The 24,457-nt window shown below is 48.5% G+C and overlaps 2 protein-coding genes and 1 pseudogene across 3 annotated transcripts in view; 2 read left to right on the forward strand and 1 right to left on the reverse strand.

Annotated features, from left to right (window-relative positions):
• LOC119179842 (uncharacterized) overlaps positions 1 to 24,457 on the reverse strand; it is a 193,886-nt gene that overhangs the window by 128,675 nt on the left and 40,754 nt on the right. For both annotated transcript variants that reach the window (XM_075869874.1, XM_037430960.2), the window contains exon 5: positions 19,161 to 19,373. In XM_075869874.1, coding sequence (XP_075725989.1) covers positions 19,161 to 19,373 — 213 coding nt within the window. The remainder of the gene's footprint in view (positions 1 to 19,160; positions 19,374 to 24,457) is intronic.
• Positions 1,211 to 4,473, forward strand: LOC142767688 (uncharacterized; annotated as a pseudogene).
• Positions 6,727 to 10,277, forward strand: LOC142767689 (uncharacterized). Its single transcript, XM_075869873.1, has 3 exons — positions 6,727 to 7,031; positions 7,425 to 7,518; positions 7,790 to 10,277. The coding sequence occupies exons 1-3, from the start codon at positions 6,879 to 6,881 to the stop codon at positions 10,183 to 10,185; spliced, it is 2,643 nt and encodes an 880-aa protein (XP_075725988.1). The 5' UTR covers positions 6,727 to 6,878; the 3' UTR covers positions 10,186 to 10,277.

Here is a 24,457-nt window from a genome sequence, read left to right on the forward strand (position 1 = left end):
TAGTGGAGGGCTCCGGAAATTTAGACCACCTGGGGTTCTTTAACGTGCACCCAAATCTGAGCACACGGGCCTACAACATTTCCGCCTCCATCGGAAATGCAGCCGCCGCAGCCGGGATTCGAACCCGCGCCCTGCGGGTCAGCAGCCGAGTACCTTAGCCACTAGACCACCGCGGCGGGGCCAAGTAAACAGCAAGACCTTCACAAAAGTAGAAAAAAAAAAGTTTCACGTACAGCACGGTCATGCAGTAGGGTAAAGCGGCAATACTAGACAGTATTTCAAAACTGTCAAATAGAACACGGCAGCAGAGTAGATGAGTTGTCTGTTTGCTTGCCCCTAATGCACGCACAATTTAGCCTGTAAGCTGCTTCTAAGCAGGAGCTAATGGCGCTACACTTATGCACGGTACTTCTCAACTCTGCATTCGTCTTGCGATTATTACTAAATGTGCGCAGCACATCAGCCACTGAGCTTGCACCGCCACTGCTGGAGTTCATGCTGTACTGTGTAGTTGCCACAAAACTGTCGTCTTTCCGATCTGCCCAAAACCTACAACCTTTGAAGGCTGTGCGTTAGGGCCCTGCCAGCTGAAATGGTGTTTTGTTTTGTCTCACTCTTTTTGATACACAGTAAACCCTTTTCAAGAGACATATAGGGCAGCAATTCTTGTCTATTATACAGTCGAATGCCTTTATAGGAGACACCGATTTGAGAGAAAAATGGGTATAACAGACACCAGCCAGGTACTGCCAACACCACCTAGACTTTTTTTCAAGGCCTCGGCAAGCCGCCGTCTCGTCAGCGTGACGTCACTGCTGTGAGATCTGTGAGAAAGCAACGCTCGACTGGCTGGGGTTGGAATGGCTTGCGGCTTCTGTTCGCCAAATAGACAGACTATCTTCTTTGCTTCGAAACAAGTTTTTAGTAGGCAAACTGTAGGAAATTATTACCTACTATCTAACAAAAAAAGCTCAGCAATATTTTCTTTCAAATGATGTACTTATTTACTTGATTTATTCACGCTTTAAGCATTTTTGTGCACAGCCGAGCGAAGTTGGCAGCGCATGACAGTGCGTCTGGCCACATTGATTTTATGTGCTCGCTCGCTCTGCTGGCTGTTGTGGTTCTAGGCTAGTTGCATTTTGTTACCGCTCACACTGTTTTTTCTTTCTCTTGTGCTGTGTGAGCATTGTTGGGTAAACTACACAATATGCCTGGATGCTGCTGTGCACCGGGGTGCAACTCCAACTATGCTCATGGACCTAAAGCGCGCGTCTATCGGTTTCCTATGGACGCCGACCAAAGAACCGCATGGACGAGAGCGATTCCTCGCAAGGATTTTGCGCCCACAAAGTACACTGTGGTAAGTGCGTTCTTTCACTCGTCGCAGGTGCCTACGCATGTGTAAACTCACTCAGCTATGCAACTAAAAACCTTTCAATTTTCATTATTTGTGAGCTATGTCTTTGGGGCACATGCAGCATATTTTACGAAGGACATGAGACACGCAGTATTAGTGATGATGCTGTTTGCCTAATTTTTGTTTTTACGCAACCAGTCTTGACAAACAGGTACTTTCCTCGCTATCTCACGCCTAGCTGATGGCCTGAGTCACTCTAAACGAACTGCAGTGCCTGATCGAATCCTACGAGAGTTAGATTTAATAAACAGCGCTCGCCTGTTGGGCCGCCTAACAAGGCATTGTTACTATGATAATGCCTAATAATACAGCCACATTTTCTGATATGTAGTTGACGAATGTCCACCAACTTTTTCTTGCTTGTTTTTTGTGCTATAAGCTCTGTTTCATTTTTCTTTTTTTTTTTTTTCCAGGTGTGTGAGAAGCACTTTCATACAAGTGATTTCGTGACCACTTCGACCTATCAAGATGAGAAAACGGGACGAGTACTTGAAGTTCCTCTCCAGCTGAGACGACTCAAGTCTGGTGCTATCCCGAGCATATTTCCAAACTGCCCTTCATATCTTTCTCGTCCCACTACTGTTATCTGGAAAGGCCCTGAAGAGAAGCGGCTTCGTCTAGAGGGAGAATCACTACAGAAGGCAATAAGGCAGTCCGCTGAAGCTCACGAAGAAGAGAAGAAAAAGAATAACATCAGTACTTTTGAAGACTTGCTCACCACTCTGACAAGTTTCCAGACAAACACCTTCTGGACAAAACTTCTTACTCACGACAAAGTCCTCTTCCTAAACTTCGATTCTCAAGAAGCTCCAACAGTGCGTTTTTCTGTGACAGTGTCAGCTGGTTTGATTGTGAAAGTGTTCGTTGGTGACGTGCAGCTTAACAAGCTCGGGACACTCGTGCTTCCTGTTTATTTGTGTGATCTGTGGGAAATCGACAAGGTCCTTATTGCTGTGCAAAGTTTGGCAGGAAACTTCTCCAACAGCAAAGAACGCTTGCAGATTGTCATGAAGAAGACAGTGGAAACACTGGATGAACTAGCGTCACAAAGTTTCCCACACGAGTGGCAAATGGAAGTTGTCAAGTTCGTAAAACAGCAAGTCGACATTTTACTGAGAAGAACTTCGAGATAGTGGACTTGCTGGTATTTGCTAGCCTTGTGTTCACAATATCTCCACATGCGTACAGATTTATTAGGTCCACATTAAAGTTGAAACTCCCACATCCCGACACAATTAGACGTGTTTGTGGGCCATAACCGTGTGAACCCATGCTCTGAGCAACAAGATGCTTTATTTCTGTCGTATGCAAAGAGGCTGGCCGTAGGAATGGTGACCACGAAAAAACTGTGACGCTTGTCATGGACGAAATTCACCTGCAGCCCTACATTGACTACAAAGGTGGTGGTCTAGTAGGAATGGCTACAAACAGTCAAAACGCAGCAAAAACTGCATATGTGTTTATGATTCAAAGCCTCCTGTCATCAAGCAAAGACGTAGTGCACATCCTTCCAGTGGCGAAAATAGTTGCAATACAACTGCATCAATTTCTTCGTGAGCTCATTAATGGGCTGGAGGCAACAGGCTTTCGAGTAATCGCAGTTGTTTCAGACAACAACTCCATCGATGGGAAGGCAATGTCATTTTTTTCAGAGCCACGGAAGGTTGATACGGTCTACAAGCATCCATCAGACCAATCAAGACCACTGTTTTTTATTTTAGATTCTGTTCATGTTTTAAAATGCATACGAAAAAATTGGCGTAACCAGCGTAACAGTGGTAAATGTATGTTTTTTCCAGACATCAATGGACTACCTGACAAGCCGTGCATGCTAACAGCTTCATTCAACACGCTGCTAGAGCTCCATGAGAGAGAGAGAAATGAGCTTGTACGACTTGCTCCAACATTGTCTTTGAAGGCACTGAAACCTTCGAACTTAGAGCGACAAAACATGAAACTTGTTCTCAAGGTGTTCCACAGTTTCACAATCGCAGCTCTCAACAGTGCACAAGCAGCAGAACTGCAGCATGCCAAAAGCACGGCCGATTTTATCAGCACTGTCGTAATGTGGTGGCGCATAGTGAATGTTAAGACGCCGGATGAAGGTAGGCACCTTCAAGATGACTTACAAAAGCCCATAAAGGCAGTTTGTTGCCCCCAAGTCGAGTTTTTGAACAAAATAGTCAGTTGGCTGGACTACTGGAAAAGCCTCAAGCATGACACTAGTCATTTCAGTCATGAGACACACAATGCATTGCGTCACACGTCTCTTGCTCTTGTTCAGGTGACAAGCTACTGCCTTAAAAATTTTTAGCTTGGATTCAGGTACGTTTTACTGGTGAAATTCCAGTCGGACTGCCTTGAAGACAGGTTTGGCAGATAGGACAGTTAAGTGGCGCACAGTACCATATCTCCATACGGCAGATGCATGAAGCCGAGCACAAATTGAGGCTGCAGAAGGTCCTCGAGCTGCCAGAGAGTGACGAGATTCCTCTATGTGCCTCCACTGAAAATTTCGTGATGCTTTAAAGCAATTCCAAATTGTAGTTGGAGAAGAGGACATTGCTGCAAAGCAGCACACACTTCCAGCTACAACTTATGTCGCTGGTTATTGCGCACATGCTGCACTCAAGAAGCTTACATGTCCATTCTGTAAAGAGAACCTAGCTGTTGAGAGTAGGACTCTTACAATTGAGGCAGACGAGCTCATAACGAGTATCACAAGAGGTGGACTTAAGTTTCCCCAAGCCATCGTTGTGAACGCCGTACTTATGATGAATATTGTACTCGAGAAACTGACAAGTGAAAAACACGCAGCCAAATTTTATGGCTGTGAGAAGCAGAAAGAACTGCTTGTTTCAATGACAATACTCTTCCTTGAGTGGAATGAAGACTTTGATGTTTGTGACAATGGCCATACGGCACATGTAGTGATGGGGTACATACTTAGTGCAGCAGCCAACACTTTGTTAAACAACCTTTGCAAACGAGAAAACAACAAGCTGTCTGAAGCCAAAGCAGCTAATCGAAAACTGAAGACACTCCAGGCATAATCTTTCGCAAATGACTGATGATGTGTCCTTTGTGTTTATAAAGCCAAATCGTTTGAGCTCCCAGTTTCAACACCTTCTAGAAGATCATTTTAAAAATGTTAAAAGCTTCATCTCCACAACTTTTTAAAGTATTGTCACATTTTTCGTTTTCGTTTCAAGGAGTGCGCTTTTTCGTTTCAGGGAGTGCGATGAAAGAACAAAAAACGTGCAGTAATTTATTCACTTCGCATGACAAAGCCTGTAATCTTCATTTGACGACACGGCGGCCTAAAGGAAACGACAGCGGCCTCAAACTCACTTATGCTGTGAGCCAGCTTTTCCGCCAGCTCCCTCTTCTCGGCAAATACCCGCATGACGCTGACGCAATGCGCAGCTTCGGCCACTGTCGGACCTGGATCACCCGTGTTGTCGCTTTCCATGTCATCCTCATCACTATAATTTGGCGACACTTCGACAACCGAGGCAACAATGGCTTCGTCGGACATGTCCGGAGATGTCTGCACATCATTGTCTGCGTCTCTGAAGTCGGGGAAGGAAATGCCTTTCGCAACGCCCTGCCGCTCCAGCACTTCAGCTAGCAGAGTTTTGCAAGCTTCATCTACGATGTCCGAAGTCTGGTCGATGGTGTCACTGGCGTCATCTGTGTCGCCCGCACACATACTTAAGCCAGCACGCTTGAAGCAATTTTGAACTGTCGTTGCTTCAACCTGCCGCCACGAGTATTCGAGCAGGTGAATCATGCCAATCAGGTCGATGGAAAATAATTTGCCACATTCAATGGCGAGAAGAAATCTGCACAGCAGATTCTTCTTGTAGAGCTGTTTTACAGCTCGAATGATGCCTTGGTCCAAGGGCTGGACAATCGCTGTTGTGTTTGGTGGCAGAAACGCCAACTTCCCAGCCGTCTTGTTGTCTAGGGCGACGTGCGCCGAAGCATTGTCCAAAATAATAACAACTCTTCTGTTCTCAGCCGCAAAACGATCGATGAGGCGCACGTACTCCTCAAAGAGTTTTGCCGTCATCCATGCTTTGGTGTTGCTGCGATAGATGACCCCTGATGGCAACCGGGCGCCTTTGAAACATCTAGGCTTCGCCGACTTTCCAATCACGAGGAGCGGAGTTTTGTCGGTTCCAGTCATGTTTACGCAAAACGCCACTGATATTCTGTCTTTTGCATGGTTGCCGCCGGTGCACGTCTCGCCTTTGAACGCGAGCGTTTTGTCTGGTAGCAGCTTAAAGAATAGCGCCGATTCATCCATATTAAAGATGTCATCAGGTGCATAGTCTTCCAAGATGTTCTTCAGCTGACCATTTTGCCACTGCTCCGCGCCGTCCACGTCAGCAGCAGTACCTTCTCCCGAAACAGTCCTCGTGGTAATGCCGTGCCTCGCCTTAAATCTGGCCAGCCAGCCATTGCTGCACACGAAGTTGTCATGGTTGAGCTGCGAGGCAAAAACGAGGGCCTTCTCCACGAGCAGGGGTCCGCTGATAGGCAGATTTTTTTGACCGTGCAGGTTTTAGCCACTTCACCAGCGTCTCCTCTACATCCGAAAACGCCGAACCGCGTAGCCGGCACCTTTTTGCTGTTGCAGCAGCACTGCCGAGCAACTTCTCTCTGGAATTCCGAATTCCGCACACCGTGGTTAACCGCAGGTCCTTTTCGCGTGCCAGCGCCGATTTTTTCATGCCACTTTCAATAGCACGAATTCTGTCCAATTTCTCCTCTATTTTCAGCATTCGATGCTTTTGTCCCAGCTTCGGCATGCTGCAAGTACGAAGCAGCACAAGCACACATACACAACACGTGAAAAACGACGCGAGAGCTGTACAGCACGGATCAACCAGAGAACACCTATGCCCGGCGCCAAAGGAACAAAGAAAGCAAAGCAAGCGCACACCGTGTTTGCGTGTGGCAGCTTGGGCTGGCATGACGCTAGTTGGTATGGCATGACGATAGTTATAGCGCGAGAACAAAACTACGACACAGAGACAAGGAGGACACAAAAGACACGAGCCCTCGTGTCTTTCGTGTCCTCCTTGTGCGCTCGTGTCTTTCGTGTCCTCCTTGTCTCTGTGTCGTTGTTTTGTTCTCGCGCTATAACTATCGTCGTGTTTGCGTGTTTGTGCAAAGCGCCATGGCGTGGACAACACCAGAAGCCTAGCCGGCCGAGTGCGTCTTGCTGCAAAAAAATCCAAGAGATGGCGCTCACCAACACAGCCGCCTAGGGTGCCTGAATGGTTTCCCTCGCCCGCCGCTCCTTGCAGGGTGGGGACATTGTTTGACGGGGTGCTCGCCGCCGCGACCGGTTTTTCCTGACGGCCGCCGCCATTGCAGATCTCACTTCGCATAGCGACGGGAGCAAAGAAGGAGCTGTGGCCGCTCTGTCATATACTTTTTTAGGGAAATGACTGGGTGCTGCGTGCCCATGTGCACGAACAACTCCAGAAATGGTTGGAAACTCTACCATTTTCCGACAGAGCCCAAAAGAAGGCTGCTATGGATGGTGAAGATTAAGCGAGACAAGTGGCAGCCTACGAAGTCCTCGTGTGTATGCAGTGTGAGTATCCCGACATGTGTTCTTTTCTCGTCGAGAACTTTGAAACTTGTTTTTTTAAATGTGTATACGTGTCTGTGGGTCACTTTGTCGGTGCTGTAAACGCTTCACGTCTAAGTTGCAGTTTTTCTCTCTTTTTTTGCGATCTCTAAAAGTGCAGCTATGGAAACGTGTGGCGCAGCCGCAGTATTTGAAGTTTGTACCAGTTTTTAGTCACTATATGTATAAACAAAATAGGCTGCTTGTTATTAAATTGCGTATTTACAGAAAAGTGTTTTTCATTCGTTTATTGCAAATCACGAAATTCAATAAAAGTTGTGTGGTATACTGTGTCTTTCTAGTAATTCTGTCTAGGCTAAGCTAAGCTAAAATTCATGGTTCATAACGGACTTACAGGCACATTTTGAAGCAAGCCATTTCGAGCAGCACCGAGCTGACCAGTGGATAAAACTGAAGCCGAACGCTGTGCCAACGGTGTTCCCTTTCAGGGGTAAGTTACTGTTTCACTGTGCGTCAAAGATTCTGTATGAACCTAACAGGTGGCAACAGTACAAGGCTAAAATGATTTAGTTTCAAAAATTAGGATGATCCGTGGAATTCCTCGTTTGAGGATATTAAGAAAGTCGGGGTACGTGCCTGCGACCTGAGAAAAGGCATATGTCTGCAACCTATAATACTGCTAAAATCCAGTACAGGCCTGTGATTAGAGCTGGCTACCTTGTAATACTTGCAGCTTGTGACTGTCCTTTTTTGCACTGCAGGCTTGCCTCCACAAAGGAAGGCGCCAAAGGACAGGGCAGGACCTGCTGTGTTGCCTGATGCATGCCAAGAAACACGCGGTGACAACTCTACGGCCATTAATTGTACGCCACTCACAAGTGCACAGGCGAATTTAAATTCACGCACAGACAGTCTTGGCGCACAGCAACCGCAAAGCTGCAATTCTCAGACGCCTGATTCAGTACCGCACATTATGGAAAGGGAAGAAGTTGTGATCTCGGCCGATGCACCTGACGGGGCACGTGAAAACAAGCAGTTAAATAAGCAGCTCTCTGATATGGGCAGAAAATACACTCAGCTACATCAAGTCCATCGGAAAGCCACCTCAACCATTCAAGCACTAAAAAAACAGGTGAAAAAATTGGAAACCAAAATGGAATTATTCGGACAGCGTTTGAAATTCCTCAATGATGACCAGCTGCAGGCTCTTGGGCGCCAGAGTAATAAGGGAAGCACTTGGTCTGCAGAAACAATCAAGCAGGCGCTTCAGATTAAGTTTTCCTGTGGAAAAACTGGTTACCAGACACTAAGAAATCTGGGCTACCCCTTGCCATCCGGAAAAACCCTTGCACGTCGCCTTCAGGGCCTCAAGTTTCTTCCCGGAATTTTGACGGAAGTCATCGATGTTCTCAAAATCAAAGCAGAGAACATGCAAGACATTGAAAAAGACTGTGCTTTGTTCTTGGATGAAATGGAGATTGCTCGCGGGTACGAGCTCGATCGCGCTGAGGATGTGGTGTTGGGGGGGCAAACTATGCCAGAAAATCCAGACGAACCTGCACATCACGCACTAGTGTTCATGGTAGGAGGCCTGAATACGAGATGGAAGCAAGTGATTGCCTACCACTTCACCGGAAGTCATGTAGAGGGTAGTATCCTCAAGGACTACGTCATGAAGATAGTGCAGCTCTGCGCGGAAATCTCTTTAAGAATCCGTGTCGTCACTTGCGACATGGGGGCTTCTAATCGGGCTATGTGGCGCGAGCTCGGATTCTCCAGCCACAGGAATTCCATTACTGTATGTTCAGTGCCTCACCCCTGTCTGGAAGACAAAGAATTGTTTTTCACAGCAGATGCTGCACACGTGCTGAAGAATGTCAAGTCACAGTTGCTTTCATCGGAAGTATTCTTTCTGAGTGATGCAACAGTATGCCAGCACAATCTGCCATCAAAAGAAGTGAACGTGGACCATGTGCGCAGTGTAATTAAGTATGATGCTGAACGAGAGCTGAAAGTCGCCCCGAGGCTCTCAGAGTTACACATTTCGCGAGGCCATTTCACAAAAATGAAAGTGGGAGTTGCTGTCCGCTTCTTCAGGGAAGCTCCTGCAGCGATTCGGTACCTAATTAAAGAGGACGCGATAGAGCCGGAGGCAGAGACAACAGCTTGGTTTCTAGAATTAGTATTCAACTGGTACACGCTAATGTCTTCCCGCCACCCATCAGTTGCTCTCAGCCTTCGAGACATGCGGAGGTACCACGAATCAATTGAGCTACTGAACTCGGCCCTCGAAGTTTTTCAAGGAATGAAGATGGGAAGCAAGGCACAGTGGAAGCCTTCGCAAGCAGGTTTACTAATAACAACAAAAGTCGTTCTTCGTCTCCAAGACATTCTCTTGCGCAGTGAAGGATACGAATTCTTCCTCACGAGCAGAATCTTGCAAGACTGCCTCGAAAATTTGTTTTCGGTGGTGCGCATCAGGAAGCCTGTTCCTAACGCATATGACTTAAAGTGTGCCCTGAAGCTTGTGTGCGTGAGTCAGTTCCTTCATGCACCCGGAACGTCAAGCTACGAAGTCGACGATGCTAAGTACCTCGCCGACATGCTTGCAAAAGGCAAACAAGAGCACGGGGAGGTGGAAGCTGATGTCATTGATGACTCGGAAATTTTGTTCATTGAAGAACTTCAAGAAAACGAATGCAACATCCTTTTCTACATCGGCGGCTTCCTTTTAAAAGGTATGCTGAGTGTTGTAGCGGGATGCGGGCATTGTAATTCTGCCTTGTTAGGCTCAACTGAAAGCGAGCACGCAACTCTGACTATTCTGAAGGAGTACAGGAGTGAAGGTGGCAACCTCACATATCCCAGCAAGGATGTTTTGCTGACACTCAAGTCGTGTGAAGAGCATTTCAGGGGCATCATAAGTTGGAGTGAGGGCTTGCTGCGCTTAAGGTCCCCGTTGAAGGCCGTGACCGATTATTTGAACGAGATGGTGCGCCCTTGCGTAAAGACTTGCTCCGAGCACAGTGACGCCGTAGCAAAACTCCTTATTGCGAATTATGCAAGACTGAGGCTTCGCGTGCATTTGCGCCACGTTAGTTCAAACGGCGTCAATGAACACGGAAGCAAGACGTGCGCTGGGGTAAGCCTTCCGTGACCAGCCGAACTGGACCAGTCACTTATAAATTTTATTATTTTTTCTTTCAGAACACTTATTGTTTGATTAAAATATTTTGAGTTCATTGTGAACTGGCTAACCTCCCTGTCCTTTCTTCATCCTCCTCCTTAAGTTCATAGACATTTTTCTTATTTGTTATACAATATCACATTCTTAGATAAAAACAGCGTTGTGATCTTTAAGCTGACTAAGGTTGTGATCTTTGGAGAATGTTTATGGTAAGTTAATATTATTGCGGTCGAAGCAATACCGACACAGCGTCACAGAGGCAGAATACGAGAGTGATACTTCTCGGATAATTAGATTGCTCGCTTACATATATCTATGGAAAGTAGAAAAACTGAACAGGTATAGGGCATCAAAATCGTTATTACTGCATTTCATCTTGTATTTTCCAATAACTTAGTAAGATTTTTTTCTCAGTGGTCACATAAAAACGAGAGATTCAATTGATGTTTACGCTGTTTCACTATCTCAACCAGCTATAACAGAAAAATAGCTGTGTAACAAATCTGAATCTCATTCCCGCAAGATTATTCAGAGCTGCGAGGGCACGCAAGGCGGGGGAAAAAGCAGGATGAAGTAAGTTCAACGCGTACAATGCGAGCACTACTGAGTGGCTGGCACGCTGCACAGCCACTGAGGAGTGCGGTGAGTTTAGGTAACAGGAAAAGGCGTGCGCTTCATGAATTAATGTAGATTTATCCTGCAAACAGTCTCCAATGACAGACGCACATATTCAGACTGCTTTTTTATAGCGCGAAATACCATTTCTCGCACTAAACTCTTCTCAAACTCTCCTCATACGCGCGCGCAGGCAGTGTGTTTCGTTGGGGTGAGATATGTAATGGCGGACGCTCTAGCAGACGACGCGGTTGTCCCCACCCTGTACGGAGCGGCGGGCGAGGGAAACCATTCAGGCACCCTACAGCCGCCATCGTCATCAACACAAACAAGCGACGCGTGTTTCCATCACTGGGGCTTGCTGTTTTGTCGGGACGCCCAGTGGGGGATGACATGCCGTGGCGAGTGCGCAACGAAAATTGGAAAAAGTACTTATTAACGGATACATACGCGATAAGCTGGTACGGCTTATGCGGATACAAAATGCATTATGTTCAATGGCCGCCGAGTTGGGGATATGACTTCACTACTTTTAAAACGAAACTACTGTTTACGCGGGTACGGTCTAACGAGGTTTCACTGTATAGGTGTAAATATCAAAACTTTTCGTGGTCTATAACATTTACACCTGTTACAAACAAAAATTCTTTCTAGGCAGGGGGGAGACGCGGGCGCTTCGCGAAGTGATCGGACGCGACGCTCATCGGCTCCGTCGATTTTCGGCTGGAACCGTGCTCTCTTCAATGTGGCTGCTCTAAAACTTGTGTGACTGCATCTGCCAAGTCAGCAAGATTCTGGGGACACCGATCTCACCCAGGTACGCCCAATTTTCGGCCACTTCGAGCAACTTTGCATCACAACGTAGCGAACGAGCTAAGCCTCACGGCGGCGGCTCCGCCGCTGCTGGATGCGGAGACGCCGCTCGGTCAACTCCTCAACATGGCGCTGCCTGAACAACGTGGCTACGACCCTGCGACTCTGTCGTGGTCGTATATCCCGACAAATCCATCAGACGACGGCCCATCCACCATTTCGGCGGAGCAAGCCGACATTTTTCAACTCGTCGAGGGTCGGCGTCGCCGCCGAAGAAACGCGGAAGGAGCGTCTGCACTGAAAACTCCTCTCAACAATTCAGCCACTGGAGACGCTCGCGCTCCATCTCCTAAAGCTCCACAAAAGACTTCACCAGTCTCCAAGTGGACGCCGAAACCAACGGTCAGGATGAATCCTGGCGACTACGTGATCGTGCTCAAGCCACGCATCACAGTAGCCCTCAAGGCAGCGTTTCAACAAGGTGAGCTCGGCGCTGCCATTTCCCAACTCATCGGAAGGCAGCACATGAATGAAATCACCATTTCTCCCAATTGGGAGCAAAACATCATCATCTGTGGCACGCAGAATAACGAGGTGGTTCAGAAACCGCTGTCGGACTTTCAAATCAACACCAGCAAAGGACCGCTGCCGCTTCGCGGTCACCTCAAGCTCACCGGTGAAGTGTGTCGCGGCGTGATTTCTGTGCACAACCTCGAAACCAGTGCGTCTCTGAAACATAGTGTGCAGTGGCGTGGCGGTGAACTAGTCTATGCGCGCAAGCTGGGGAACTCCAACGTAGCTGTGTTGACTTTCGCGGGAAGGAAGGTTCCGCGTTTCGTCCACTATAACGCAGAACTGACTCCCGTCAGGGAGTACAAGAAGACAGTGCCAGCGTGCTACCGCTGTGGTGCACTGGGGCACCGGGCGGATATCTGTCCCAACCCGGTCACCGAAAGATGCAGCCTTTGTGGCCAAAACGTGGGCGCTGGTCCTGAGGGGATGGCCCCCCACGAATGCAACCCAACGTGCATAGTTTGCGGGGGTCCGCACCTCACCAGCTCCCGCGAATGCACTGAAAAATTCATCAGGCTTCAGCAACCAGGGTCCAGGACATCGGGGACCCCAACAAAACCAAAGCACCGGTCAACTGGCAAAGTGCCAATTCCTGACAAAGCAGCAACGGCAACGCTACCACCTGGCGCGGCGGAATCTCCAGCTCTCGGCGCTCCATCTGGCAACGCTGCACGCAACCAACCCAAGGTGGGCAGTTGGGTGGAGGTCGCCTCCTCTCCCTCCTCTCTCTCCTCTCCACCTTCTTCTGCCACAAGCACTACCGAAACACAAAAACTCAGGCATGAGCTCGCCCTTTTGCGATCTCAGAATGAAAAACTAGCCAGCGAACTTGACTCGCTCAAAACCAATCTCACTACTAAGCCCTCGTTGAGCGACGAAGAGGAAAATATAACAGACAGGGAGATTCCTACTACTGTAGAGAGTCGCGTCGCGGCCCTGGAGACCCAGGTGAATGCAATAGAAACACAATTGGCCGACCTCCCCAAAATTATCCACGACACCATCGCGCGTCATATGGAGACTGTCATCGCACAGGTGACACAAACAGTAACTCACATTATCCAAAAGTGGATACAAGACAATCCACGCGTCCTCAAGCGCGTAGGGCCAATTAGGGACGTTAATCGCCCCTCAAAATTTAACAGAGTGACTCCAGATGAGTCGGACTTTTCTGAAGACTCCAGTACGTCAGCACAGGGTGCTGGTGAACTGAGTAATCTTAACAACACAACCCCACCCTCTATCTCCGAACATGGCCTCCAACCCTAGGTCGCGAGCCAGAGCAACTCAGCCGTTGTTACTAACACAGTGGAACTGCAGAGGTCTCAAGAACCACAAGAAGCGGGCTCATTTCCGCCTCTATCTTGAGACCTTTGAGTTCCTTGTTGCCGTGGTTGCCCTTCAGGAACCCGGCTCGGACGTCAAACTCACAAATTACACTACATTTCAACACAACCCGGAGACATGTATACTTGTTCACAAGCAATATACCGCCCAGGAAGTCACACTCCCCACAACACCGCCTTTCCCATACACAATGGTGTCGGTGCTGCCTATAAGGCGATCTGACCCACCTGTTCATATTTTAAACATTTACTGTCCCCCAAAGCTTAAGAACGTCACGTTCAGCGAAACTTTCACACAAGCTATGCAGGTGGCAGGACGGGACCCCCTCCTGATCGTCGGCGACTTCAATGCCCCAAGCAGGTTATGGGGTTACCCACGAGAGGACACGCGTGGAAGGAAGCTTGCGGAACTTCTTTCTACACTTGGACTCACCCTCCACACTGATCCCGCCAGCCCAACACGTGTAGGCAATTCTGTTCAACGAGATACTTGCCCGGACCTCACAATTACACGCAACATACGCCATGCCGACTGGCTGAACACACAGGACACTCTCGGTAGTGATCATTGTGTATTAAACACAACTGTGTACATGCGTCCCTTAAAACGCCCACTTACACAAGCTCGTATCCCAGACTGGACAACTTTCCGCACCACTCTACCTATTGTAGACCCTCTCCAGTCGGGATACGACACCTGGTCTAAATCACTGACGTCTACACTGAAACAACACGAACAGCTGATACAGCTCACGGAAACTCAAACGGACGTGGACAACCACCTCCTCCATCTTTGGCAGGCCCGCCGCAGCCTCACCAAACGATGGAAAAAACAGAAACATAACAGACGCCTCAAGAAACGCATCCTAGAACTCACGGAGCAAGCTGCGGAATATGCTGCTCAGCTAGCCGACACTAACTGGGTGGACAGGTGCAACACGGCTGCACGCCAGATGTCTGGTCGCAACACGTGGCGCCTGTTTCGCGCTCTCATCGATCCAACACAAACACGCACGGAAACTCAACGTCACTTACATAAGGTCATGCACAACTTTACAGGAACGACAACACAGCTGGCAAACACGCTCAGGGACCGATACCTGTGCACCACCAAGGACCCCCGGACGGCCGCATACTCCTACGCAGGCAAAAAGAACACGCAGTTGGACACCCCGTTCCAGCTCCACGACCTCCAGGCGGCCTTACGCAAGATGAAGCGTGGCACTGCACCAGGGCGTGACCAGGTTACGGTCAAACTGTTGGCCAATCTTCCCGACGCAGCCTACGCCACGCTCCTCAAATACATCAATGGCATTTGGGACGGAGAAACTCCTCTCTCTCTTGAATGGAAATCAGCTCTCGTGACCTTCATCCCGAAGGCAGGTAAACCTATTGACGTGGAGAACCTTCGCCCCATCTCCCTCACGTCTTGTGTCGGCAAGCTGATGGAAACGATGGTGCGCGACAGACTCTCCGAGTTTCTAGAAACACAGCACACTTTTGCGGACACCATGTTTGGATTCCGCCCTCAGAAGTCAGCCCAGGATATACTTCTACAGCTCCACCATGACATATTAGATCCTGTTGAATGCCCCCACAATGACAAGGTAGTCCTGGCCTTGGATCTTAAAGGAGCATTCGACAACGTGAAGCATGAGGTAATCCTTGACCACCTCAGTCAGACCAACTGTGGTTATAAAACATTCAATTATGTTAGACAGTTTCTTACAGACCGTCGAGCCTACATACGCATACAAGATGAGGAACATGGGCCTTACGTCATCGGCTCGAGGGGAACTCCTCAAGGCGCGGTCCTCTCTCCCCTCCTATTTAATATAGCCATGCTTCATCTTCCCCCCAAATTGGCTTCTTTACCAGGGATACATCACGCTCTTTACGCGGATGATATCACGATCTGGGCCACGCAAGGTAACCTGGGTCACATGGAGTCATGCCTGCAAGCAGCAGCGACTGTAGTCGACGACTACGCAACCTACTGCGGACTCCAGTGTGCCCCGGCTAAGTCAGAATTTGTGCACGCACGTCCCTCCCCTCAGGACACAACTCAGCTCCATATCAGTCTTCCCTCGGGACCGATCCGTGAGGCCAAGGAGATCCGCGTCCTTGGCCTCTTCATACACCACCAACGCAAGGCCGACACCACAATAGCCAAACTTCGCACGGTGGGAGACCAGGTAGGCCGTATGGTCCGCCGGGTCTCCAACAAGCGGGGCGGATTACGAAGCAGGGATGCAATGCGGCTTGCCCATGCTTTCGTAACGAGTAGAATACTCTACTCGACTCCCTACTTGCACCTACGCAAACACGAGGATGATCAACTCGAGGTCATCCACCGTAAAGTTATCAAGCGGGCTCTCGACCTCCTTATCACCACGTCCAACCAGAGACTTCTGGCCCTAGGCGTGGTGAATACCTACCGGGAACTTCGAGAAGCCCACCTCGTTAACCAATACACGCGCCTTGCACAGACCCATTCCGGTCGCCGCCTCTTGGACCGAATACACATCAAACACGATTACTATATTGAGGAAAGGGTGAGAGTGCCAGAACCTTGGAGACGCGCCCTCCGGGTCCGACCCCTTCCCCGCAACATGTCCAAAGAAAACCACAGTGGTCGCCGCCAGGCGCGCGCGGAAGCGTTGCAGCGACACTTTGGTCAAGAGGAACACGTGTGCTACGTGGACGTTGCCGGCCCGCACCATGGGGGGTGGTATACCGCCGCAGTCATACACAACGCAAACACCGTAAACGGGCTCACTTTCAAAGCCTACAGCGCAACACACGCGGAGGAGGTTGCCATCGCTCTGGCTCTCACCTATCCCTCTTCTAAACATATCATCACCGACTCACGAGGGGCCTGTCGGAACTATCAGCTAGGGTGGGCTTCACCGCTTGCTCAGCGCATACTGGAACCTAGCTGCCGATACGTTAATCCAACTCCGCGAAATCTGGTTTGGGCACCCGGTCACCAAGGACTCAGGGGTAACGAACAGGCTGATCAGGCCGCCCGCGCACTCTCTTCCCGGGCTATCTCCCTGTCTTTGGAAGCCTACTCGCAATCAGACAATTCGGCCCTTTCATTCAAAGATATTACCAATTACTACAAGGAGGAGCACCGGCGCTATCCAGACCCTTGTAAGGGACTGCATCGCGCTGACGAGCGCCTCCTTTTCAAACTGTTTACCAATACTGTACTGTGCCCGGCGGTGCTAAAACATTTCAATTCATCCTTTGATGGCACGTGCCAGTTCTGTGGTGAGGTGGCTGACACCTTTCACATCGTCTGGGCGTGCCAGTCTAATCCATCTATCCCCCCCAACTCCAATCCCACGAGAGAGGACTGGGAGGCGGCCCTGCTCGGCTGTCAAGACCTGAAGGCCCAAGAGGCTCTGGTTCAACGTGCGCGGGCGGCGTTGCTTGCCAATGGAGCCCCGGAATAGGGGTTCCACCTAGTGCTGTGAGGGTAGGAGGCCAATAAGGCCCCAACCCAATTACCTCTCTGTAACCATTTAATGGTTATTAAATGTTTTCACCACCACCACCTAGGCAGGCCCGTAGCCAAAAATTAATTTTCGGGTGGTGGGGCACCTGTTGAAGTCCTTGACAAACCCCTATTTTCACTATTTATTCTCAGTAAAACAGCCCCCTCCATCCGAATTTCGTGGAGGGGAGGAGGGGGGCTCCTAACCCCTCCCCCTTTGGCCACGGGCCTGCTTATACAGTGCAGTCCACTTATAACGATATCGAGAAAACCTAAAAATATGATCGTTATAACCGGTGATCGTTATATCTGGACTGCCGCCAAAAAATCGTCGCCGGACGTACCTTTTGTAGCTCCAGGCTTCATTTCGCTATTTTCACCAATTAATAAATATTGTAGATAGTAGGATGTCAAAAACAAGACTTTATTTCTTACTCCGAAGAACGCATCACGGGTTCGCTGAGGAAGAGAGACTGACCGACGGCGGGGTGGGAGCAGTGGGAGGAAGAAAGCACAGCCAGAGGTACACAGCCGGAATGCCAACGAGGCCCCGCCCCGATGCCGCCGCGCCGCTTTGCTTTTCACTTTTTTTACTTTCTCTCTTTCCCGCTTTCGTTCGGCAAGCTACGAGTAGCTTGCCGTTGTAGAAGGCAGGGAGCTGCGGAGCGCGGCGCTTTGCTTTTCGCATTTTTTTTTTTTAATTCTCTCAGCCTCTCCACGGTCGACGCGCGGCGAGGCGCAAAACGTGACACAGCTGGTGCCATCTGTAGCGCGTCGCGCCAACTCGCGATGCTCTCCTCGGCTTTTTGAACGGCCGGGACGCGCTGCCGGCGCTGTGCTGCAGTGGCGGCAGATACTGCGTACTCGCCTACGCTAACTTTTCGTCTTGTCTCGGCATAGTTCGTTTCAGAGGAACTTATCAATCTAAATGTTACGATTATTCTGAATGAAACATGCCGTCCACGGCAAACTTTTCATCGTTGTATCCGATATGCGGTGGATAACATATCGTTATATATGGTTTTTTTCCCCATAGCCCCAATGCATAAAATGAGACTGTTAAGTCGACCCATCGTTATAACCGATATATCGTTATATGTGGTATCGTTATAAGTGGACTGCACTTAAGTGTAAATCTCTGAGGAAAAAAAAAAATGCTACGAGTGCAACAGGGCCGCGAAACGACAAAACCCGAACGCTTTTCGGTCATTCGGGTGAAGCCAGCTTCCAGGCAGATCTCACATTGATGACATCACGTAGGCTTGCGGAGGCCTGAAAAAAAAGTCTAGGTGGTGTTGGTACTGCGCATGAATCTTCTTATCAACCCCTACTTCAATGTGTGCACCCTGCCATCTCTTAAAGTACTACACAAGTGCCTCATCTAAAGGGGTTCGACAGATGTCATAGTTAATGCACTACCATTAGAAAAAATGATTCCATGCTTTCCTGTCTGGTTTCATTCATTTTTTAATCGAATGTCCTAGAGCCAGTTTTTTTTTTTTTGTACGAAGCAACGTCACACAGCTGCACCTGTGTCCCAGGTCAGGACAGGAGTGCCGAATGTAAATTTAACAGTAAAAGTTGTCCCTTTACCAGAAATGAGGATGATATTTGTACACGTGTAAATTATGGCAACACAGCAACCAACTTAGTTCCTACTTCTTTTCCCTTTCCTATTCGTTATGTGCACTGGGTGGTGAGTGTAAGCAGGAAACATAGCAAAACATTGGGCGTGTTAAGTTGGTGCACTCTAAAGTGCAAAGGAACATGCTCGAATGCACTCGAGTGCGATGCCTTCAAAGCTTAGCTTTACGGACATTTCCGCCAACTGCTTTCAGAAAAAAGATAACGTTGCATAGCAAATGTTACGTTTTTCGAAAGAAACGAGTAGGGAAATGGAATGCACTTGTCGGAGGAGAGAGTCTGAAGTGTGTCTCGGGGATGGAGCAAGTAGAGCACGCACCAAAATCATGCACCGGTAGTTGCTTTCTAGCAGTTGAGTTTAAAAGAGCCCACTCCGCTAGCTACAGCACATTCAAGCCCCTTAATTAAAGGGCCCCATATCAGCTAACACTAGGCTCTGAGAGCGTACTCACGCGTTAGGCTCCAGTGTCCAGTGGATGCCGTGGCAACGCTTCGGTCTCTTCCCGCAACTGCGAGCCACGCCTCTCGCCGTTGCTGCAGCTGCTCGTGCTGATCGGCCGTGGGCAGAGCAGGCGATGTGCCGTCGGTGTGGCCCCTCGTGTTTACAAAGTAAACTGGACGCGGACGAGCATGCTGGGGCCATCGCTGCCTTGTGGTGGTGCTAACTGCATCCGAAATGACGGTTGTACGACAATCAACTTGCAGCTGCACTAACTATAGAATATTTCAATAATAGGTTTTAGTGCCGCCGTATTGGCCTGTTGGCCATTGTGTTTTGCATAGGCTTGTGCAAATAGTGAATTTAGGTTCAAAGCGAATTCGACCAGTATATTGAAGTACCGAGAAAAATGGGCATATTTATCACGACTTTACTAACCAGCACAATATTTTTTTTAAATTGAAATGGGGCCTCTATGCAAATGTTATTTTTTTTTCTTTTGTTCAGGGAAGTCTAAACTACTTTGAGTAGTAGCAGGGTTTCACTGTCAATAGGATGCGAGTGGTAACCTGTAAAGCACTAACATTTTAAAATTTATTATACTTTGAGCATATAAGCTGTCATAACAAGCTTTTAGGCTTAAGAAAATAATGAATATGTCTGAAGTTATCAAGTTCATCTAAAAAGTACCTGCAACACTTTTTCAAGTAGTCATGGAATGGATTCGCTAAAGAAGCTCATTGCCTCATAAATTCTCCACCGCAAAAATTTTTAGAATCCATCCAGTATGGGCGGAGTTGCAAAGGTTTGTTGCACGCTGACATTGCATTCTCTCTACTCATTCAGATGAAAGCGCTGGAAATTAAGCAGGGAGGGACGGCATGGGGAAGGAAAATGTTTCCCACATGCCTCGTGACCTTGAACACTTTTTCTCTCTACTTTTTCTTCTAACACACGGCTTTTCAGTGCGATTGTGCACATATGCGTGGACAAGTTGTGGCCGCCGGCGGGCGACCCCAGTAACAAACAAGCGCGCCATGCTCAAATCAGCCTATGGCTGACACGATGGCTGTGAATTAGTGATTTTTGAGCATGTGATGTCATTTGCTGAGAGAAGAGAGCAATTATTTAGCTGACTGAGAATTTATTTGGAATAGCAGGTCGCATGCTGCGCTATAATACATTTGTATCGCGGGTTCTCGGTAGCCTCTACTACCAATCGGCAGCGTTTTCTGAGCATGCTGAATAAGTGTTGCAGGGCCCCTTTGAATTCGAAGAGGGGCTTCACGGCGGAGCCAATTTTCCCTGGATAAATGCTTTCACGGCTTAGTTACCCCTACACTGCAGTCAATCCCCTTTTACAGGCAGTTACATGCGGACTAATATGCTTGAATGTAAACATTTGACAGAAGTCTGTCTGGTTGGGTATGAAACTGGTAGATGATTTAGACTCCAACCAAAAGTTTTCAAGAAACCCGATGTTTCAAAACCGACTTGGTTCCTTCCTCAGGGAAGACTGCGGAGGCTACGTAGCAGCGGCGTCTTCAAAGCACTCACGGGATGGATAATGAACCCCCATCTCTCTCATTTTGCTGTGGAGCGCAGTTCATGTGTGTACACTAGTGGAAGGGTTCCGAAAGAGCGGTTGATGTTATGGGCTGTCCTCTGTATGTGCCACGACTCGAGTAACAACCTTCTCCTCCAGTTCGGCACGCTTTCAAAGATTTCTCTCACCACGAAATTTATCTGGTGATCCAACGTCTCAGCATGTTCGGCGATTGCGCTGCGCTCTTTGTAGAATTTCCGCACGTCGTTTGAGTGTTGCTTCAGTCATCACAGTAGGTTTTTCATCTCGCCGATATACGACGAGGGGCACTCGGTGCACGGAATTCTGTAAACGACGCCAGGGGCCCTGTCTATTGTTGGCCGGTCTTTCGGGCGGGGGAGGAGGCGGCTCAGTGTAGACGAGGGCACGTGCGCGATGCGAACCGCTTTTTTCTTGAAGATCCGCGCCAACATCTCGCTCGTTCCCTGAACGTATGGAACCGGTACACATTTCGGGGGGCTGCCAATTAAGGTCGATTAGAGTTTTCGTATCCTCTGTTGCTCTGCGGGGCGGGTGGCGGCTCGAATGAAGTTTTTTGAGTATTCGTTTTTTTTTAGGTCCACAATTACGTGGGCCTCTTCTTTCTTTCGCTCTGTGTCATTAGAGCGTAAGTTGCTAGCTTTCTCGAGTAGCGTGGTCATAACCGAGGCCTTCTGGCAGGCGGGGTGGAAAGAATCGAATTGAAGGTAGCGGCCAGTGTGCGTTGGCTTCCTATGAACAGAGAACTCCAGGCCGTTGAGATTTCTTGCCACCTGGATGTCGAGAAAGGGCAGGTGGTGGTCGCCTTCACACTCGGTCGTGAAATGTATGGCTGGGTGCAAGAAATTTAGGTGTTGTCTGAAGTTTTCAACTTCAGACGCCTTAACGACGCAAAAGCAATCGTCCATATAATGCAGAAAAAGCTTGGGTCGTGACGAGAAGGAGCTGAGTGCTTTCTCTTCTATGTACTTCATGGTCAAATTTGCTATCGTGACGGAGATGGAAGCTCCCATTGCGGTTCCACTGTTCTGCTTGAAAATAGCCCCTTTGTAGGAAAAGTACATGCTGGACAGGCAGAACTCCAGTAGATGGCAGGGCTCGTCAACGGCCAAAGGAGTCCTTTTCACTCAGGCTAGCGTCCTCCTCAAGCGCAGAAGGGGCAGCGGAGAGAGCTAAGAGAACTGGCCCGTTGGTGAACAATGAAACGATGTCAAATGAGACCATGCTCTCGTCATCCCCGATGCTCACATCTGAAGCTCGCTGCACGAAGTGGCTGGAGTCAGGACATGAGTTGGTGTCTTCCGGTTTAGTGGGGCGAAGATTCGGTGTAGAAAATTTGAAAGGGCTCGGAATGGGGAGGAAGTGAAGTCTACAATCGGTCGGAGGGGGACGTCAGGCTTGTGAATTTTTGGTAGTCCATAGAAACTTGGTGCGGATCCATTACGGCAGATTAGTAGCAGGTAAAGTGTTCTGAGATCCGGGTAATGCTTGAAAATTTCGACGAGTAGCTCGCTTCGTAGGGTTTTTTCAAAACTTTCGGTAGGAGTCTGAATCATCTCCCAGACTAATATACGCCTATTATTTCAATCCCAATACTTAGAAATTTTCAATAATTTAAATTCAAATCCAAGCAAATTCGAATACCCCACAATTGGTTTGTAAGTTCGAAGCATTCGAATACTCACACAAGGATAGTTTTGCATATTTAACATCTAAACAAACAATGTTACGGTAAACACATGCACATAAAAACTGTCGGGTTGGTGCATACACAGGTGAAACAGCCAAAATAGAATTCGGAGCAAACTTGAAGCAGTGTGAAAAAGAAGTGTTACATTTAGAAGAAAAATGTACATACCATTGAACATGCCCTAAATCGTGCTGTGTGAATAAGAACAGTGCTATCAATAAAATTGGTACGTTGAACCACCTCACTGAGCAATTAATAATAAAGTTCACATTAGCATTTGGCAAGTCTGACTCTGTGAATTCAAATGTGGATCTCCCAAGCTGGTGACCTTGAAGCTCAAGAAATTCGTAAGGGTAGCGAGAAAAAAAAACAAAAAAAAAAAAAAACAGGCGCACAGTTCTTTAATGGTGCCAGAAATGTCATACACTGCTACAAATGATTTTCAGTAACTTTTTCAGGCATCATCGATCCTGAAATCATGTGCCGCAATCATGCAATCATGTGCCGTATAGATGCTTGAGTAATTGAACAAAATGTGCTGTGTCCCGTGATTAGTGCTAACAGCCCATCAAAATCATAACACGCTTTTTAGCAGGTAACCGGCGTACTGCCGCGAAGGTGGATTAAGCAGCAGTCTGCACGAACTAGAAAGTCATACAACACCTCAATGCCACCTCCTCCTTTTTTTTCGAGATGGGATTAGGTTTAGGGCACAACTTTTTGGCTCGAATGCAAGGCTCGTTTGACCAGCTAAGGTAACAACGGCACGTGCTTGTTTGCCCAGCGACGCCACCAGATATCTATGGCCGGGACAATGCAACTTCAAAAGAGGAAAACGTTTGATGTCCCATTGCTATGGCAACCAACGTGGTCCCCACCAACGCCAATTTTCACAGCATGTCGAGTCTGTCCGCGCTCGGGAAACGCGACATACGCTTCCAGCTTTAGTTGCTAACATGACATAGCCACGTTTGCTGACCAGGAAGTTGATGTTTCCCGCAAAGCATTGATGGCTACAGCAACGCCTTTTTGTTTTCTAGCTGCGTTGTCCTGCCTGTAGGTATCCGCAGCAGTCAGCGAACCCATGACGCATGGCTTTGTTACTTTATCTGGTCAATCATGTGTGGCGAGAGCCCTAACCTAATATGAATACAGTTAAACCCCTTCATAGGAGGCATGCTCTCGGCAGCGATTTCAACATCGAGAGGATAGATGTGTCAGAGGAGGGGGCTCAGTTGATGCTATTTTGGACTTGGAATTTAGGCAGGAAGTTTGAAAAATCGGACGTTGAAGATTTTTAGCATTTGAAATTTCTAGTTTTCCTGTACGTTAAAGTCTACCGGGTAGATTTGAAACTCCTTCCTAACTCGAAGGAAGTACAGTCGAGCCCACATATAACGGCCCCACTTAAAATGAACAATATTTGCGTGACCGTGAAAATATACATTGGTTCAATGGCACAAAATCGCACTTACAACGAACGTCTGTGAGCGCCACCGATCGGTTACAGCGAACGGGGTCGGTGCTCTGCCGACTTCCCGGGAAACCACTTTCGACCACGGATTAGGCATCAGCGAGGTGCCCATACATTCTTATTGTTAAACGCTGACCCTGCCTCCGCACCCCTCTAGTTGCCGCTCTTCCCAACTGCTTTTTGTCACGCACCCCTCCGCACTTTGTCTCCTCGCTACTTTAAGCACCCCCCATCACCAGACAAGGCCCGTGTTTTCACACTGCCACTGATCTTTTGAAGACCGGTCGGCGATCTGTGTTTTTGATAGCTGGTACTGTTGTTGGCGTTGCCGGCGTGGAGTGACCAGACCATTTGCCAACATCGTCGGCCACCGACTGTATCCGATCGTCTCCGTCTAGAGCACGCGCGTACGCTACCCCACTGACACTGATAATTTGCCGATTCGTTTCGTGTTTAGGACTTGTTTTCGCTCATTTCGCACTTGGCTGAGCATGCCCTCCGCATGGATGCGGAAGCGCGAAAAGGGCTGTTGAATTACACGGAACGAATCGCGAAATATCA

Source organism: Rhipicephalus microplus, chromosome 7 (genome assembly GCF_043290135.1).
Source record: "Rhipicephalus microplus isolate Deutch F79 chromosome 7, USDA_Rmic, whole genome shotgun sequence".
Classification (NCBI taxonomy): domain Eukaryota; kingdom Metazoa; phylum Arthropoda; class Arachnida; order Ixodida; family Ixodidae; genus Rhipicephalus; species Rhipicephalus microplus.

Excerpts from the sequence above, each read along its gene's own strand:
- LOC142767689 (XM_075869873.1), top strand. The coding sequence starts at position 6,879 with ATGACTGGGTGCTGCGTGCCCATGTGCACGAACAACTCCAGAAATGGT. Across the intron at positions 7,032-7,424 it reads AGTCCTCGTGTGTATGCAGT|GCACATTTTGAAGCAAGCCA; the intron begins GTGAGTATCCCG and ends ACGGACTTACAG. Across the intron at positions 7,519-7,789 it reads AACGGTGTTCCCTTTCAGGG|GCTTGCCTCCACAAAGGAAG; the intron begins GTAAGTTACTGT and ends TTTGCACTGCAG.